The following is an 18,284-nucleotide window of genomic DNA, read 5'->3' on the forward strand; positions in this document are numbered from 1 at the left end:
TTTTTAACGCTAACACTTTCAGTATTCTGCAAACACTTCCTTCCCCTATCCCAACGTAGCGTGACAATTCGTTCACTGTGATGCGTCTGTCAGCAGTCACCAATTCGTTAACTCTCTGCACATTGTCTGGAGTCTGTGCAGTATGAGGCTTGCCGCTGCAAGGACGATCCTCAATATTGCAGTGCCCGCTTTCGTCACGTAACCTGCTTGCCCACCAACTAACTGTACTGCGATCGACAGCAGCATCTCCATACACCTTTTTCAACCTATTGTGGATGTTTTCCACTGTCTCGTTTTCACAGCACAGGAATTCTATGAGAGTACGTTGCTTCTGACGAACGTCAAGTGTAGCAGCCATCCTGAAGAGTGATGGCGCCACTCACGGGAACAGGTTGAACTAAGGTTGAAAACAAGCGGGAAGGATGTATCTACACACTGTAAAACTTTCACACATGCAGAATGAAAACGGTTTTTTTACAAAATTAGTGTGCATTTCTTTTGTAGTGATCCTCGTACTTCTGTGTCTATATGGTTTTTCAGTCACCCACACGAAGTAGTTGGGATTAACGCCTTCTACACTCCTGGAAATTGAAATAAGAACACCGTGAATTCATTGTCCCAGGAAGGGGAAACTTTATTGACACATTCCTGGGGTCAGATACATCACATGATCACACTGACAGAACCACAGGCATATAGACACAGGCAACAGAGCATGCACAATGTCGGCACTAGTACAGTGTATATCCACCTTTCGCAGCAATGCAGGCTGCTATTCTCCCATGGAGACGATCGTAGAGATGCTGGATGTAGTCCTGTGGAACGGCTTGCCATGCCATTTCCACCTGGCGCCTCAGTTGGACCAGCGTTCGTGCTGGACGTGCAGACCGCGTGAGACGACGCTTCATCCAGTCCCAAACATGCTCAATGGGGGACAGATCCGGAGATCTTGCTGGCCAGGGTAGTTGACTTACACCTTCTAGAGCACGTTGGGTGGCACGGGATACATGCGGACGTGCATTGTCCTGTTGGAACAGCAAGTTCCCTTGCCGGTCTAGGAATGGTAGAACGATGGGTTCGATGACGGTTTGGATGTACCGTGCACTATTCAGTGTCCCCTCGACGATCACCAGTGGTGTACGGCCAGTGAAGGAGATCGCTCCCCACACCATGATGCCGGGTGTTGGCCCTGTGTGCCTCGGTCGTATGCAGTCCTGATTGTGGCGCTCACCTGCACGGCGCCAAACACGCATACGACCATCATTGGCACCAAGGCAGAAGCGACTCTGATCGCTGAAGACGACACGTCTCCATTCGTCCCTCCATTCACGCCTGTCGCGACACCACTGGACGCGGGCTGCACGATGTTGGGGCGTGAGCGGAAGACGGCCTAACGGTGTGCGGGACCGTAGCCCAGCTTCATGGAGACGGTTGCGAATGGTCCTCGCCGATACCCCAGGAGCAACAGTGTCCCTAATTTGCTGGGAAGTGGCGGTGCGGTCCCCTACGGCACTGCGTAGGATCCTACGGTCTTGGCGTGCATCCGTGCGTCGCTGCGGTCCGGTCCCAGGTCGACGGGCACGTGCACCTTCCGCCGACCACTGGCGACAACATCGACGTACTGTGGAGACCTCACGCCCCACGTGTTGAGCAATTCGGCGGTACGTCCACCCGGCCTCCCGCATGCCCACTATACGCCCTCGCTCAAAGTCCGTCAACTGCACATACGGTTCACGTCCACGCTGTCGCGGCATGCTACCAGTGTTAAAGACTGCGATGGAGCTCCGTATGCCACGGCAAACTGGCTGACACTGACGGCGGCGGTGCACAAATGCTGCGCAGCTAGCGCCGTTCGACGGCCAACACCGCGGTTCCTGGTGTGTCCGCTGTGCCGTGCGTGTGATCATTGCTTGTACAGCCCTCTCGCAGTGTCCGGAGCAAGTATGGTGGGTCTGACACACCGGTGTCAATGTGTTCTTTTTTCCATTTCCAGGAGTGTATATCCTGAAAATGTGGCAAAAATTATGTAGTAGGTTTCTCGTTCAGAAATAGCAGCTGAATCATCTTGTTATGCTCCATATGGACTCCATGTCGACAGACTGACGTGGGGAAGCCATGTAGAAAATTTGAGTACCAAGGTCGGTCGGTCACTGAATATCGTAGGAGCGTTATCCTGCGTATAGTGGAGAGCCGATGTTCCAGTCCTACTCACTCTGTACCGTAGCATGTTTCGTTCAATATGCCTCCACATTTCTACTACGCAAGAGCGATACTCTGCAGTACCGTCCTATACGTATCTGTCTTGGGGCAGTGAATTTCAAGCCTGCGATTGAGCTTTTGGTGAAGGCCCTAGAAAGCTTTTGGTGGAGGCCCTACATTTGAGGAGGAATTTCTTGGCTCAGGGACTCATTCTTACCAGAGCAGCACATACAGTTAATCCTCTCCTTCGTAAACTGAACTGCTTCATTTAGGACATTGGGTACCACGATAACATTCGAGGGAGGATGGCGTCTCCACTAGTTCAAGTTAGCAGACAGACTGCATACCCCTCGTACTGAAAAACTCTCAGCTTCCTGCATTTGGCTTGAGTCACGAAGTACTGAACTAATAGCCCCAAATCTTCTACCAGCCCGGGGAGTTGGATTCATCATTCACTTTTCCAATTGGTAACTTCCATCTTATTGCACCAATGTGCCCGCCATCGGCCACAGTATTCAAAGACGGTTCCAAAACAGAAGAGGGCGCACTTTTTACTTACTGCTACAGCGGTCTTATATCTTAGGCTGTGTTCAAGCTTCGACGGAAGCCAGCATCTTCAGTGGCTAAGTTCTTGCAATTAAGGAGGCCCTTCGATACGCGGCAAATCAATTCGACGACATGCTTCTTGTCACGGATTCGAGGAGTTCCCTGGAAAACCTAGAAAAACAGCAATAGAATTATAACACTAACCGCCATGTACTTGATGTAATTAAGTTAATCTACCAGTGTGAAAGCCAACCACGTGACCGCTTCGGTCGCTGGTTCGAATCCTGCCTCGGGGATGGGTTTGTGCGATGTGCTTAGGTTAGTGAGGTTTAAGTAGTTCTAAGTTCTAGGGACTGATGACCTCAGATGTTAAGTCCCATAGTGCTCAGGGCCATTTGAACCATTTTGAAAGCCAACATAAACGTATTCACTTATTATGGGTCAAGAGCCAGTCTGATATCTCATGTAAGACTTGTTGGACCATCTGGCGAAACAAAATGTGATTGATGGCCACCCTTACAACGTTTTTGTTCCACATACGGATTTTGTTGACAGTATAAGGAAACAAATCTTTCCAGAATGGTCACAGATGTGGCAGATCTCACAAAAGTCCAAAGGAGGACATTAAGCTGCAACACCGCTTAGCATTCCACAAAAAACCTGGTTTCCGCAAATAAAGATAATCGACGGCATATTGGTAATAAAACGCGCATCCCCTGGGTCACAGCTGTTATCCCTCACATCTTTATAGGATGAAAGTTTAGCTATCTCTGTGCTATGAAGTACATCCAGCTGAGATTACAGACCTCAGCCATGTGATACTTTGGTGTCCGCGTTACGACAGAAAAAGGGCGCAATTTTCTCAGGGCCTTGATCAGAGTAGGAATTCCCTAAACCACATCTGTGACAAACCTGTTTTGGCAGCTGTCCAAAGAGATCATGTCCACAGTGCGCTGTTTCTCCAAGAAGTGGTTATGTAGTTATAAATCAGACACAAAAGATACAGCATGAGAAGATGTGATAAGTGTGTGATACATTGACTGTGTTGACTGGACAAAGTGTATCATGAACTTTAAATGGCATCAGGGTAATTTAATACGCCTGTGTTGCATATACGATATTGTGTATCAAATCCATCAATGCTCATTTCTCTGACTAAATGGCTAACACCGAAGGTCAATAAATAAATAACCGTGTTATGCGTCGTATAAGGAGAAAATCTTGGTGGTCTGTGCTGAATTTCGGCAGCATATCGATCATAGTCTTTCGAGACTGAAGTTATATACAGTTATATACACATCGTCATGCAGGATCTCAATGGCCCCAGTGGACTAGCGCTAGAAAGAACAGACATATTTTATGCTCGAACATGGAAGGTTTCTCAGCGATGCACATTCGTTGGAGTTCGAAAATGAGCTTGTTTGCAGCAAGACAAATATCCACAGAGGCAGTGCAACTACGTCCGGAACACGGTGGTCTGTCAGCACGGTGACCATTGTTGCAGCGTATCTTCAAACTGTAGCAGAGAGTGGCGCGCTCTCTCATTTTAATAACATTGTCAGTCAGATTAATGTTTATATTTCAGGTCATGGTCTCGGTTTTCCCCAGCAGTGCATTTTATATGTGTGGTTTATGACATTTTACGTGAGAAAATTGTGAGAAGAATGTTCTTTTAACTGCACGTACCTTAGGGGCTGTAGTGGAGTCTATGGAGAACAGGGAGAAAGATGGATTGGGTCCATAAATTTTGAGTATGAGTGATTCTGGGGTAGCACTCAGCGGATCGTATCTGCAGAGGGACGTCTGGCCATAGCACTCTCCTTCTTCCACTTAGGATCAGACAGAAGGGCGCTGATTCACAAAACACCTACCTAAGCCGTGTGGCAGTCCATTGCGAAGTTGGCCAGTTGGTGGAAAGCGGGTGGAGGAAGCTTTGTAAGAGAGATAGCTGTAAACTAAGCCCTTGTGAAAATCGTGATAGGTTCATAAAACTCCGTACATTCTCATGTTATAAGCTGGGACGATACGGACAGAGCAGCTGGTGCGCGTGTTTAGTGGAGGCAAGACTGTAACTGCCCTGATTAACTCCCCTGATGCCAGGAAGCTGCCAGGTTCTTTTATCAAGCAGCAAAAACATATCTCATGGGCTCGAGTGTCAGGGAAGCTTAACAGTCTTCTTCCAGAAATTGGAAATGTATGGCCGAGAAAGATTAGATCTCTCTGTAAATGAGGGACCAATGTCATATCCGGGTAGATTTTTTTGCCTGAAACATGGCCATGCTTACCATGAGAATGACGCCTCCCTAGTCTAAAATCTCCTTTTTTCAGACGAGAGAGATTTGAATTCCCTGATTGGCTCCCCTCAGGATAAGCAAGTGGAGGACTGCGCCCTGAACGTGGAATCCCTGGTGCTGTGTCTGGATTGGCTACCAGGCCAACGGAACAGTCAACAGTGGAGATTCAATGAGTAGAGAATAGTTCGATTGGTTTGTACATTGTGGGGCGGTTTCGTTTCTGCTAATTCATCTCCCTTACCGAGGCTTTGTCGAAAGTGGTTGTGATTCTTTGCATTCTTCATCTTCTGGTCCTCGTCTGGTGGAGAACTTCAGGTCTTTCGCAAGTGAGTGAGACTTGTGGTCTGTATCTTGTGGTGAACTAAGAGCCAGAGAGAGTTTCCGAGTGTACCGACAGTGGAACTGCATATCATCGTAGTGTGTGTCACAAGAATGAACTTATTCATCCTAAGTCGGCCATCGACGTTTGACAATTCCAGCATCCACTGCCATGCCTGAGAGTCAAATTCATTTGGCTAGACCAGCAAACTGGTGCACCTCACACTGAAGTCTGCCGGGATTTCAGGGCTCTGATAGGGACGTTTCCCGCGTTGTGATAATCATAACACCTGACCGCGTAGTCTACAAATTCTCATGGACGCGTCACAACATTACAGCTGCCGTAGCGCACCGCTCCTCACTCACAGCCCACCGTCTTCTGCCGCCGCCTGAAACAAGGTGAAGGAGTAAAGTATTGCTGCACTTGCATAGGATTGTTAAATGATATACACGGCTCCCTGTTCTCAGATGAACCATACTTGGTCGTAGTTGATTCCATTTGAATTGAGTTGGACCTCGCAGTGGATTCATGTTAACGAAGTCAGTTTGCGTTGCAAAAGCGATTAGTTCAGGGGAGTGTTTGTACAGCTTCCACCCCAATGTAAGCTTTGCCAATCAAACACCATTCCTTTTCTGATTTGTGTTTGTTGTTTTTGTGTAAGATTTATCGGCTTGTTAATAAAACTTGTCATTACTTTGTAAACCTAAATCCACCACTATTCTCAACACACTCCTCAGCAATTCATTGTTTATATTTTATTGTGGTGGTACATGGGTGCACCAGAAATGTGAGGTTCAATCTTATTAAATTAAATAATTTGATTATTAATTTGAGTTCTGAAACTTACAACACGCAACAAAAGTGCCATGAATAGGTTATTGAGAAGACAATACTTTTCTTTATTTACAAATAATAACATTTAGCATCTCACAGCCACATATTTATGATTAAAGCAAGCGACATCCTGCACTGTTCTCACTGACATAGATCTGTTCTAGTATGTGAGAACATGCTCTGAGACCAAACATAGTGAGCTATCTTAAACAGAAACCTCCATCATACCAATACGAATGGATTCCGAAAACATATTTTTGCGAAACAACTCTCTCATTTCCCAAATGGCATTATGAAAGTTATAAATCAAGGCAGTCAGGTATATGCAGCATTCCTTGACTTAATAAAAGTATTTGACACAGTACCACACCAACGCCTATTAACGTAAGTATTGTCGTATGGGGTATCAATTCAAATTTGTGACTAGCCTAAAGATTTAGTAAGAAGGATGTAGCATTTTATCTTGGATGGAGAGTGGTTGACAGACACAGAAGTTACTTCAATTGTAGCCCAGGCAAGTTTGTTGGGACGCTTTCTGTTAGTGACATTGCAGACAACATCAATAGGACCCTCAGACAATCCGTAGATAATGCTGTTATCTATAATGAACGCGGTTTTAAAAATACTTTCAGTCATTTCTTGATAGGAGTTCAGAGTCTCGCAAAGACTGGCAACTTGCTCTAAACCGTCACAACTGCAAAATCGTGCACTTCACAAAACACAGAAAAGTAGTGTTCTGTGACTCCAGATGCATGAGACAAGTGTAATCAGTCAGTTCATACATATACCTGGGTGTAACAATTGAGGAGAGTACAAAATCGAATGAGCACACAGGTTCTATCGTAGGTATAGCAGTTGTCAGACATCCGTTCATTGGCAGGATACTGGGAAAATGGGGGACCCCCACTAAATAGGACTAACTGTGGGTACAAATAATGATATCGCGATTGGTCACAGATGTGGCCCATAGGACAATGTTCCTGACATGCTGAAAGAACCTGAACTTAAAGGTAGACGCCAGTAATCGCACGAAAGACTGCCTTCGAATTATCAAGAAAGTTTTAGGTGAGGAACCATGGAATATCCAAAATATACAGGAAGCGAAGGCAAAATGAGATGAATCCCAACGCGCACAGACGCTGTGAGGCAATCATTCTTCCCGCTAACCATACGCGAATGGAACGAGAAAAGCCTAACTGCGTGATATGATGGACAGTGACCTCTTCCACATATTTCAGGTTTTATTTTCGACACAATCATTCTTTTTATTTCTCCTAGTTTCGAAATAGGACAAAATATTTATAATTTATAAAATTTGTAAATTTTTCTGATGTATAGAAAAATGGACAGCATTTGATGTATATAGGTAAAAGGGTCACTATAATACTAGCGGAAGATATTGAAATACAAAACTAACAGATGCGCTAGTGAAATGGGCGATTTTCAAACCTCCACCAGCGATACAAATTTATTCACGGAATAAATACAACACAAATTTACTATGCTTGGTGTTTAAAATGCCCATCACTTGAAAATTAGTTCACGTAGATGGCCGCCATTTCCCTTCACAAACATTTCAAGTCGTTTACGGATGTTAGACATAACATCTTGCAGTCTGGCACTGGAATTCAATTAGCTTCTTCTCGAATTTCATTTTTCAGTTAGTTGATTGTGTTTTGTGGTTCGCACAGAAAGATGTGAGTTTTCAAATGACTTCACAGGAAGAAATCACACTCTGAAAGCTCAAGGGATCTTGGAGGCCAAAAAATGTCCCCTTTCTTGGAAATATTTTGTAGCGCGTTAATGGATTGCAGCCACGTAAGGCATGTGGTCCCATCTTGTCGGAAGAATGTTTACAGCTACTGGAAGATAGGCGAACTGTCGCACTAGGAAATGATTCAACATGTGAACATAATGTTCTGTGATTACAGCAACAGCTTTAACACGGTCGTCTTCAGAAAAGTAAGGACCTATGATTCCTAGTGTATAAAGTTTTGTTTATTGACAAAGTCTGACACATAAAATCTGACCTCATCGCTCACTATCAGTCTGTCACAGAGGCCTGGGTTATCGTTCATGAGTTCCATTCCCTGGAAAAGCGTAGTCTCTTTGGGACGTCGTCCGCATTCAGTTTTTCTAAAAATTGTATGGGTAGTACTGCAGTTCCTTGTGCAATATTCGCCGCACACCGCGAGCCGATATGTTAAGTTGCAGTGCATGCTTGAGAACGCCTGGGACCTCGACGGAAGGCTCCTCCCACTCAGGCAACTTTCTCTGGTGGTGCACGTGTTTTGCACTTCTAACCCTCTTTCGCACAGTATCGCCCGTTTCCTCAAAGTTCTGTACCCACACTTTGATAGCACTTGCCTCCGGGACTGGGAAATGACATGCAAGATTGTAATTAGAACTATATACATGCTACACGGCCCTGTAGTTGCCGCTGTTTTTGTGAAACGCCTTCATGGCAACAGTGCGTCGTTCATCGGTCCACGACGACAGTTCGACTGAAATGATTCAGGTTCGTTGTCCAGATGGCACCACACCCGTTTTTTCGTTCCCAACGTAAAGTGCTATTTCCAGTGCTGCCAAATAGGTCGTTTGACTGCCGTGTCTGTTATTTACATATACTAAGAAAATGTTAATGAATAAAGCTAATATAATAACATTTTTTGCTGCATTTAACACTTACTTTCTGCTATCATCACTACTAATTGCTATGGATTAAAATGAATCCTTTTGTATGTATGTGAAGAAATATTTTTTCATTGTATGTCTTTGATTCTTATGAAATAGGCGTACCTGCATGTGATTGGCCCACCGTATATCAAACCAATGCAGGACGAGAGAGTGGTTGCCGGAACGACTGTCACCTTCAACTGCTATGTCACGGGGTACCCCATCAGCAGCATTTACTGGGAGAAAGATGGTGAGTTGTTGCGACTGAACGGTTGTTGCTTGTCGTATTATCACCATAGAGCCTAGCAATATACGTATTATTGTGCACCGTGTGCGATGGACCTTTCTCGACTCTTCGGCGGCTCTAGACTGCTGCCAGGAATGTTTTCGTTTGTGCTGTGACACATGAAGATGTTGCCTATCGGTACACATTAAAGGAGATATGATTTGCCTGACTGGGATACTGGACACAGAGAGAGCTTAGAATCTGGTGACCACAGCGGTTAAGCACTTAGGGTTTGTCACGGCCGCACCGGCCTTCGACGCTTGCACCTAGGAATGGGAGGTCACTAAAACTACGGGGGCATTTCCCCAAGTGGACATCTGAAATTTGTTGAGCCCTCAAACAGAGGCATTCAAATCAAAGACAAGGTCATCTGAAACTCTCTGGCGGAGATTGAGTGTAAGGGGTAGTCATCGGTTTTGTTCCTGGTATAACAAAAAATTTAGTATTTTGATCTTGATCCCAATGGTTTAGAATACTTGCAACTAGGGAACTAGAGCACATGGGCCAAGAGACAGAATTATGACTATTACTAAGCATAACTGTTATGACCTGATGAAATTACAATCATCTGGTCATAACATAGATCTTTGACTAGGAGATGGTTGACAGGAACTACATCGTATGAAATAATAGTTCACTTTATTACGTGGATGATAAAAAGATTTACTTAACTTTATTCAGTCATCGCCACATTATACGAAATAATTTGAATTTACGGTCAAACAGTAGCAAAACATCGATGTGGCGGACGTCGTAAGTGATAAAGACTTACCCGATTTGGTCATTGATTATTGAGATATGTGATAAGTTTACAACATATAAAATGTGGTGGTGTATTTTCGGACACAAGTTAGTATTGAGCTTCGTAGACAGTACCTGTGTGGTTGAGACCGTTCGTTCAGCACCAGCATCAACCACCATATTTTGCTTATCGAGTTTATTAGTTGTAGAAGAAAGTTGAAAAGCTCTTATGTGTCCCAAAGCGTAAAGTAGTCATTCCAATTGAACCACATAATTACAAGATTCGGTAATACCAGACAATTCCTTCTAATAGGACAACGTAGTACGTTCAGTGAGGAAGGATTACTTATAATGTTAAATTTAATTTGCTGCACCAAATAACCAGTTCATCACAGCTCAAACATTTAAGTTTATCAGCTCATACATTTCATTTTAGCACTACTAGTTTTATCTTTCCTTAATTTCCTTGCCCCTTATGGGGAAGAGTTGGCTCGTAAAGATACAGCGTGCCGCTCTTCACCCACAGGTTTTAAATTAGTACAAGTAGTTTTTCATTAACGCTGACCTTCAGGTAGTCATCTCGTACTATATACACTGTGCCTTTTTCGGAAATCAGTTGTTTTCTCATTTAAAGTGTTTGTTTCAGGAAGACCTCTTATTGATACTCACCGCCAAACGGTGTTTTCAAATGGAACGCTTCTGATCAGAGACATCCGTAAAGTGGACGACGAGGGCGGGTACGTCTGCGTGGCCAGCAACCCAGATGGAGACACCGCCAGAAGGAAGATGAATGTTCAAGTTATGGGTAAGCTGACTACGTGGTATATCAAACACGACGGCGCCAAATTAGCGTTTATGCAAATATGATTGACCAACTTTGCGTAACCGAATCTGTAATATAGATTTAAGCGTAACGACCATTCTCTTTCAGAGGCGCCGGAGATAGATCCCATATTGGTCAAGTCTAACCTTCAGCGAGGAATGAGAATCCATCTGACATGTATTATCAGTAAAGGAGATTTCCCAGTGTCCATTCGTTGGCTAAAAGATGGCAAGGCAATTCCTCATGGGCAAGGAATCACAGAAAAGACAATAGACGATTACTCGAGTACACTGAGCTTCAACGGCCTCGCTGTGAATCATTCTGGAAATTATACTTGTCAGGCGTCGAATGCGGCAGCCATCACGAACTACACGGTACCGATAATAGTAAATGGTAAGCACATCACTGTAAAGAGTGTTTTAACTTATAACTGATTAATGCCCTCCAGCACAATATTAGCCTTGTACTTGAGATAATATACGGATAAGATATTTCACATTTGACGCAATAATCATTCTACTTCCAGGCGATACATCGTTTGAAGTTCTGTTCTTAAGATAAATACTTAGAATTCTAGGAAGAATTATAAGTATTTATCTGCGGTACAAAATTATTTGTTCAATTTACTTCATGATTATGAAAAGCAAGAAAGTGGAGAAGTGGTTAATGTCTCTTGAAAGTTGATTGTACTTCCCAGAACAACTAACTGAACACCAACTCCTCGTCAAGATTTAGACTACCTGTGTTCCGTAATCCACATCAGGCGAATAGGTTAATAAGGTGACAATCGATTTACGCGCCCCACTTTGTCGAACCGATCTGGCGCCAACACCAATTGCTTTTGTATCTGCGGGACGTTAAAACCTAACTTACATTCCTTTGTTTGCGACAAGTGGCATACACTATCTTAAGCAGTCGCTATTGCGAAATATTCTCCATAAAAATTATATCAATAGTTGTCAGTCTGTTGATATCGCTAGAATACTCCTAGGAAGAATGTTCATCAACTGGACTGTTGATAGCAATGAAGAAACCATTCCAAAATTTATTTTTCACGGTTTTACTATGTTTGTACCCGCAGCCAGATTTTTCAGCTAACCCAGTAAGCGTACCTTTTTCTTAGGTTGAAATTTAAGACACAATAAAATTTTTCACTTTTAATCCGTCTCTATCATGAAAGACTGTTTCAATGGATTAGGTGAATTCATTTTATTTTCATACAAATTGAGCGTAAATACATTAACTTGACAATATCTTAGAGATATTAGTTTGAAATTTTTATACCAGCCTCTGACGGACATGATGAGACCCCACGTATAATACGAAAGACTTTTTCTTTCATAATATTTATTTAGCATTCATCATTATCACATAATAACACTACATAACGGGAAACAACAGAAAACACACTCATTTATAAATACAGTATTATGAAAAAGATAGGTTGCTACTCACCATACAACAGAGATGTTAGTCGCAGATAGGCAGAACAAAAAGACTGTCAAACAAGTAAGATAAGTGAAACGCAGGAAAGAAGGATGAACATTGGGTAACTTGTTTGACAGTCTTTTTGTTGCGCCTCTCTGCGACACAGCATCTCCTCTGTATGGTGATTAGCAATCTAGCCTTTTCATGATATTATCATTATTCCAGCCTGGATATTCAATGTTTCATTTTATAAATAATTATACACTCTATAACACATTCACATTTAGTCTTCAATACAGAAATCAGTAAGATATTGGCCACAGAGTTATTTATTAGGTGCTCTTTTGTATGATTCACGTTTCAGTTCTTTTTCCGCAGTAGTAATCATAATTCTGTAAACGGGTAAATCAGTTTTACAAGGATGCTGGGAATGTCTTGGAAACGCAATTTAAGAACAACAAAAATAACGTAGTTCATACATACAGGCATTTACGTACCAAAAGTCTAGTCTGACAAGGATGGAAAAGGTAGTCTGTGGTCTTGTAGTGGGAACCTCCTAGCATTTGCCTCAAGTAATTTATGAAATTTAAGAAAACTTAAATCGGGATAGTCAAATGGAGACTGGAGCCTCCACTCTGGCAAATACAAGGTCACTCTGTTCAAAACAGTGCTGCCTAAATTCGATTTTTCCCCAGTGTACAATACGGTTTCACAAGGGCGTTATATAATATTGTAAAAATCTAGTGCAACACTGTTCATTCACTGCTCACTTCCAGTCACTGCACTAACTACATATACAATGCATACATTATTTCATAATGCAACACTACATAAACTACCAATTGACGTCACCGCCATAGTGACGAAGTGTAGTTAGCCTTTGTGTGTGCCGCAACATCCCATTTTCTGGTTTTGAAAACTCAGTGGCACTGTAGCCAGGATCAGTATGGAGAGAAAATCTAAAACCATCATCAGTTTTCATGGTCACAGCTTGATACTTTTACAGGTGAAATTTAAAACATTGACTAACTCTCGCATTTAATAGTGATTATCCTCGGTAAATGTCTTAATGCTCTCTGGAAAGCCAGCCACTGTAATATTCTCCTATCCTTCTTTCTTCAACAGTTTGAAAGCTAACTGCAAAAATCAATCTAACGCAAAATGAAATGTTGTGAAAAGTCTGATTAATTAAATTCTTATGGCTGAAAATAGCAGCTAATCAGTGGGGGAGCGACATTTTCTTCAATTACAGTACACGTGAAAAAAAGTTATGGTGTTCTTTCGTGTATTTCTGTTTCTTGAAAAGACAATAGCAATTATATAAGGAGCAATCAAAAAGTTTCCGTTTGAGGGCGTTTCTGCAGCCCATTTGCAACGTAGCGTGACTCCGATGCGGGTATACAAGCAGCGATATGTACATAAGTGACTGGCGGGGCATTCGTGTCTTTCCAACGTGCGTGTTTCAAATACTGAAACGTGAACTATGATGACGCTATTATAAATACGTCTAAACAGCACCAACGTGCTGTTATTCTTTTCCCAGCTGCCGAAGGACAAACGCCGGCAGACATCCATCGGATAATGAAGAACGTCTGTGGGGCAGCATGTCTGTCGAAATCCATTATTGTGAAAATGTGCACCAAGTTCCGTCCTGCTGCTTCATGATAACGCTCGCACTCAAGTGCGAGCCCCATAATCCTGATCTTAGACCATGTGATTATTACGCCTTCGATACCTTAAGAACGGCCTTGTAGTTCGATGATTCCTATCGGACGAGGATATGCAGAAGGTAGCTACGGATTTCTTCATGCAGCAGGGCACGGTGTTTCACCGAGCGGGTATCTTCAACGTGGTGCTTCGGTGGGATCATTGCCTCTATGCTCAGGGTGGTTTTGCATGATTAACATACCGATTCTGGACTGTACGACCTTCAAACGGAAACTTTTCGATCGCCCGTTATACTTAAAGCTTTCTCGAATTACAGCTGAGCTTTTCTAAGTATCTAAGGATTATAAGGCTTTGGTCTGTACAATCAGAACGCCAGCTTATCTTTTGGATATGAAACAAATAATATTCCTGAATAAGCAGTAACTTTTCCCTATGCGTTCGATGCAATTTCTCTGATAATTAACTTACAGCAGTTAGACCAAGTCACCACGCAATGAAAATTCCTTAATGGCGACTGTTGGCAAAGCTTAGACTACACAAATGAATCTAGTCGTAACCAAAGAGGTATGTAATCAACACGGAGAAGCTGTTTACGCGTTACTGCGCTCTGGGCGCCAGCAACAAGCAACATTGGCCTCCATGTTTTTAAACGTCACGCCTACCGAACGTTTCTACTGGACAGATGCAACAGATGCTGGATAATCATATCTTTCTGGGATCTAAATATAAATTAAAAGTATTTTATTGCTACTAAAACATTATCAGTGCAAGTGCAGTTGTATTGATCGTAGTAAGGATACAGTCGGAATATCGGACTTTAGCTAGGCACCAGAATGTTTTCATATACATTTCATATATGTAACTGTCAGGTCTGACAAACTTCTACATCGTATTTTCTGGATCTTCGTCGTCATTTGCAGTGTGAGGCAGCTGATTTTAATAAGATACTCTTCCTTACTGCATTTAGTGAGTCATAGTGTATCGACAATACAAACCGTCTGTTTATCCAGAGTAAAATTAGGTGTTAAATAATAACTACAATTGACATATAGCCTAGGCAGGTATATAACCTCTAAACTAGTATTTACTTCTTGTACAGAATTACTTTGAAAAACAACGAGCTAACACAACAATGGATAACCAACATAGGGCGGCTCTCCTCATCTTAGGGCTTCTGGTAAATGCTCTTTTCTGAGAAACAAAAATCCTAACGTAATGTTTGTTTGTGTGTGTGTGTGTGTGTGTGTGTGTGTTTGAGAGAGAGAGAGAGAGAGAGAGAAAGAGAGAGAGAGAGGAAACATGACAGACCTATATTCCATTAGAACTACTGAAAGTTCCTCAAAAAACATGACGCCAGATTGCCCGCATCTCGTGGTCGTGCGGTAGCGTTCTCGCTTCCCACGCCCGGGTTCCCGGGTTCGATTCCCGGCGGGGTCAGGGATTTTCTCTGCCTCGTGATGGCTGGGTGTTGTGTGCTGTCCTTAGGTTAGTTAGGTTTAAGTAGTTCTAAGTTCTAGGGGACTGATGACCATAGATGTTAAGTCCCATAGTGCTCAGAGCCATGACGCCAGAACAAAAATATCTGACCCACATATATGGAATTTCCACAACAGCAGCAATAATTAATAAGCAATAACTACCAACGACGTATATAAATATATTTCTTTCATAAACGGTAAGGCAGAACTTCCTAGAGCGAAACACACTAAACGTTATTCAAGTCAGAAGTGTAGTAACTGTAAGCAAGAGTTGAACAGAAATTCGCCAGTGTCTGTAGGGTAAGATACATCATTAATTACAGAAATGCGCATGTTTATATTAAAGTCAGCAGAATAATGCAGCAGCTCGCACATCGCAAGCATAACGCTTGAGATGATATAGTACACGAAAAATGCACTTTATATTTGGGAATTATTTTCCAAAAAGCGTGGTGCGGCCAATAAACAATCGGTACTGGCACTAACAAATGTAATTGTATGACAAACAAAACCATATGATTGTGTGGTAGCAGACTAGTATATCACTTAACGTGACGTAACAAAATAAGACGGCTAAGTTGTATTCGTGCCGAAGACATCTTGGTAAATTTCCACCTCAGGGAGTAAACGCCCCAAGACAAAGAGCGCTGAGCTCTCATAAATGCGAATTGACAATGTTTATTTTCTATGTTATGTGCATAATTATCGTGACATAATAATATTACTGTTAAAGATCCCCCCATGGGGACTAAATAACCCGTAATACATAAAAATTGATCATAATACATGATACATTACAACACGTTACCTAATCAGTAGGTAACATTTTGAGTGCGAGCTATTGTTTGTAAGGGATCCGCAGAGAAATACCTTCATTAGCACCTTCTTCCTGATTTGGGTTGGTAAATACAACAATTGGCTACTCTCTGCACTGATATCTGCATGTTCCCTAACGAACACTGTCGGCTGTATCACGACTAGCACCTGATTTCGCACCATTTCCTTGTCCTTAATAATAGATGCATTCCCTGTCGCGAATTTGTCTGTACCACTTTCAGAGAGAGTCAAAGTCCACGTCGAGCCACCAACAGTTGCTCCTCGCACGTGTTCAAGCTTTCATGAACTACGATCGGTGAAAGTTAATACCTACAGCCAAACTTCGAATTTATTTTTATAAGATGATGGTAAGCATATGGATATCTTCTCAATGGTCGTGAAAATACAGCTTTGTTAAATCTTCCAGTAAATTGTAATTATGTTATTTATTTAACTAATTCCCATTTAACTACCGTGTGCAGTCAACAAATCTGCGTACATCTCTCCTGTATTCTCGAAAGATATTTCATCATTAATGTGTCGAAGGTGGAGGAGCTTAAGGGCGCTCAACGCCGAGGTTGTCAGCTCATTAATGTTCTTCCTTCATCATACTAACAGCTATCGAGCGTGTTACCACCTAGATGTCACACTAACAATGCAGTTCTACTTTTGATTTTAGTCAGTACCTTGAAATATGCACAATTCAAAGTAAAAAAAATGAACACTCTGTTCAAAACTACCAAAATCTTTTACTGCAAGCAGTGTCGTAGGAAAGAGTGAAATAGCATTATTTTTCACGTTTAACAACAATATGTAAATATTGTCTGCTACCTGTAGTAAGTACACCGTTCTTTTCTAAACCATTCTCCGTCACTTTCTCAGTACCTCCGTCGTGGCAAACAGAGCCCAACGACACAGAGGTAGTGCTTGGTAGCAGTCTTATGGTGGACTGTGCAGCTGATGGTTCTCCCATGCCACGCATTCAGTGGAAAAAGGAATCACCAATTCCTGTGTCTCCGTTCCAAGATATACACAGAACAGAAAATTTCAAGTAAGTGAAAAAAAACAAACAAGTAAAGAAATGATTTTTTTCTAGTTCAATACAAGTATATAGTAGTAGCTTTGTCAGCATTATATTTCTCGCTAACCATAGATCAGGATATAAAAGCCTTCCAACAAACATGTTGCTCATAGTACTGCAGTAGTATAGCATTCACTTCTTGTATATTTGAATGTTTTGCAATAACTGTGAATCATAACAAATTTTATAGCAAAAATAATATTATAACGTTTGAGAGGGAGGTCTAAGATCTTCTTGCATCCTTATGATCAGCATTTATCAAATATAATCGGCTTAAGTTGCTAACCTCGTTTCTTTGAAGACAAAACGTGAAAGTAAATACGTAAAACTGAAACTAGTCACTTTTTTGAATTGTTATTTATTATTCCATGAACCGATTTTCGAACCTGTTTCCGGTTCATCTTCTGGTGGTTTTCCGGAAGTTACGTATCTATTTCTAGCACAATGCTGGGTGCCGGCTTGCGACAGTAGGGTAGCTTTTTTCTGTTAGTGTCCATCTGTCTGCTTCCATTGTGATGGCCATTTGACACATCGCTTCACACACTTTTACACAATATGCATGTATTTACACTATGATAGCAAAACTTTGCCAGCATCCACCATGTGCTAAGATAGTATCTTAATATTCATGCTTACCAGTTCTCGTTTCTCCTGGTCGATGTACTCGTTCTCTAAAGAATTTATTTTGTGGCATTTCTTCTAATCTGACAACTGAATTGCACGACTTGCAATACCTCATTAACTTCTCCGGATATATCTGCGGAGCAACATGAGCACTGAAAGCACTTTTTGAACTCCGACATTTACATTACATTTTGTAAATTTTTTGGGTTACGACACAGCGTCACGTTGTTAAAAAGTTATTACGTTCCGACCGCCTCTTCTGAAGCCATTTTGTGAAGGCTTGTTACCACCAGGATTTCCTGAATCGTGTGCCTCTCTCCATCTCCGTGTACTACAGATTATAAGTATCTCGAAACGTCCAGAGTTAGCTTCAGCTTTGGTATTTCGCAGCTGTGGACACAACGTTTCATTGTCAGCAAGAGTTTCCAGTTACAGCAAGGGTCAAAATGTTTTCCACCTCAGTTTTCCTGA

General features: G+C 42.2%; 1 protein-coding gene across 3 annotated transcripts in view; it reads left to right on the forward strand.

Moving 5' to 3' along the window:
- The window catches only part of LOC126162509 (Down syndrome cell adhesion molecule-like protein 1 homolog), a 169,015-nt gene that overhangs the window by 1,000 nt on the left and 149,731 nt on the right, over positions 1–18,284 (forward strand). For all 3 annotated transcript variants that reach the window (XM_049919061.1, XM_049919062.1, XM_049919063.1), the window contains exons 2-5: positions 8,986–9,118; positions 10,542–10,700; positions 10,827–11,111; positions 16,991–17,159. In XM_049919061.1, the coding sequence (XP_049775018.1) occupies positions 9,025–9,118; positions 10,542–10,700; positions 10,827–11,111; positions 16,991–17,159 (707 nt within the window). In that variant the 5' untranslated portion in view covers positions 8,986–9,024. The remainder of the gene's footprint in view (positions 1–8,985; positions 9,119–10,541; positions 10,701–10,826; positions 11,112–16,990; positions 17,160–18,284) is intronic.

Source organism: Schistocerca cancellata, chromosome 2 (genome assembly GCF_023864275.1).
Source record: "Schistocerca cancellata isolate TAMUIC-IGC-003103 chromosome 2, iqSchCanc2.1, whole genome shotgun sequence".
Taxonomy (NCBI): domain Eukaryota; kingdom Metazoa; phylum Arthropoda; class Insecta; order Orthoptera; family Acrididae; genus Schistocerca; species Schistocerca cancellata.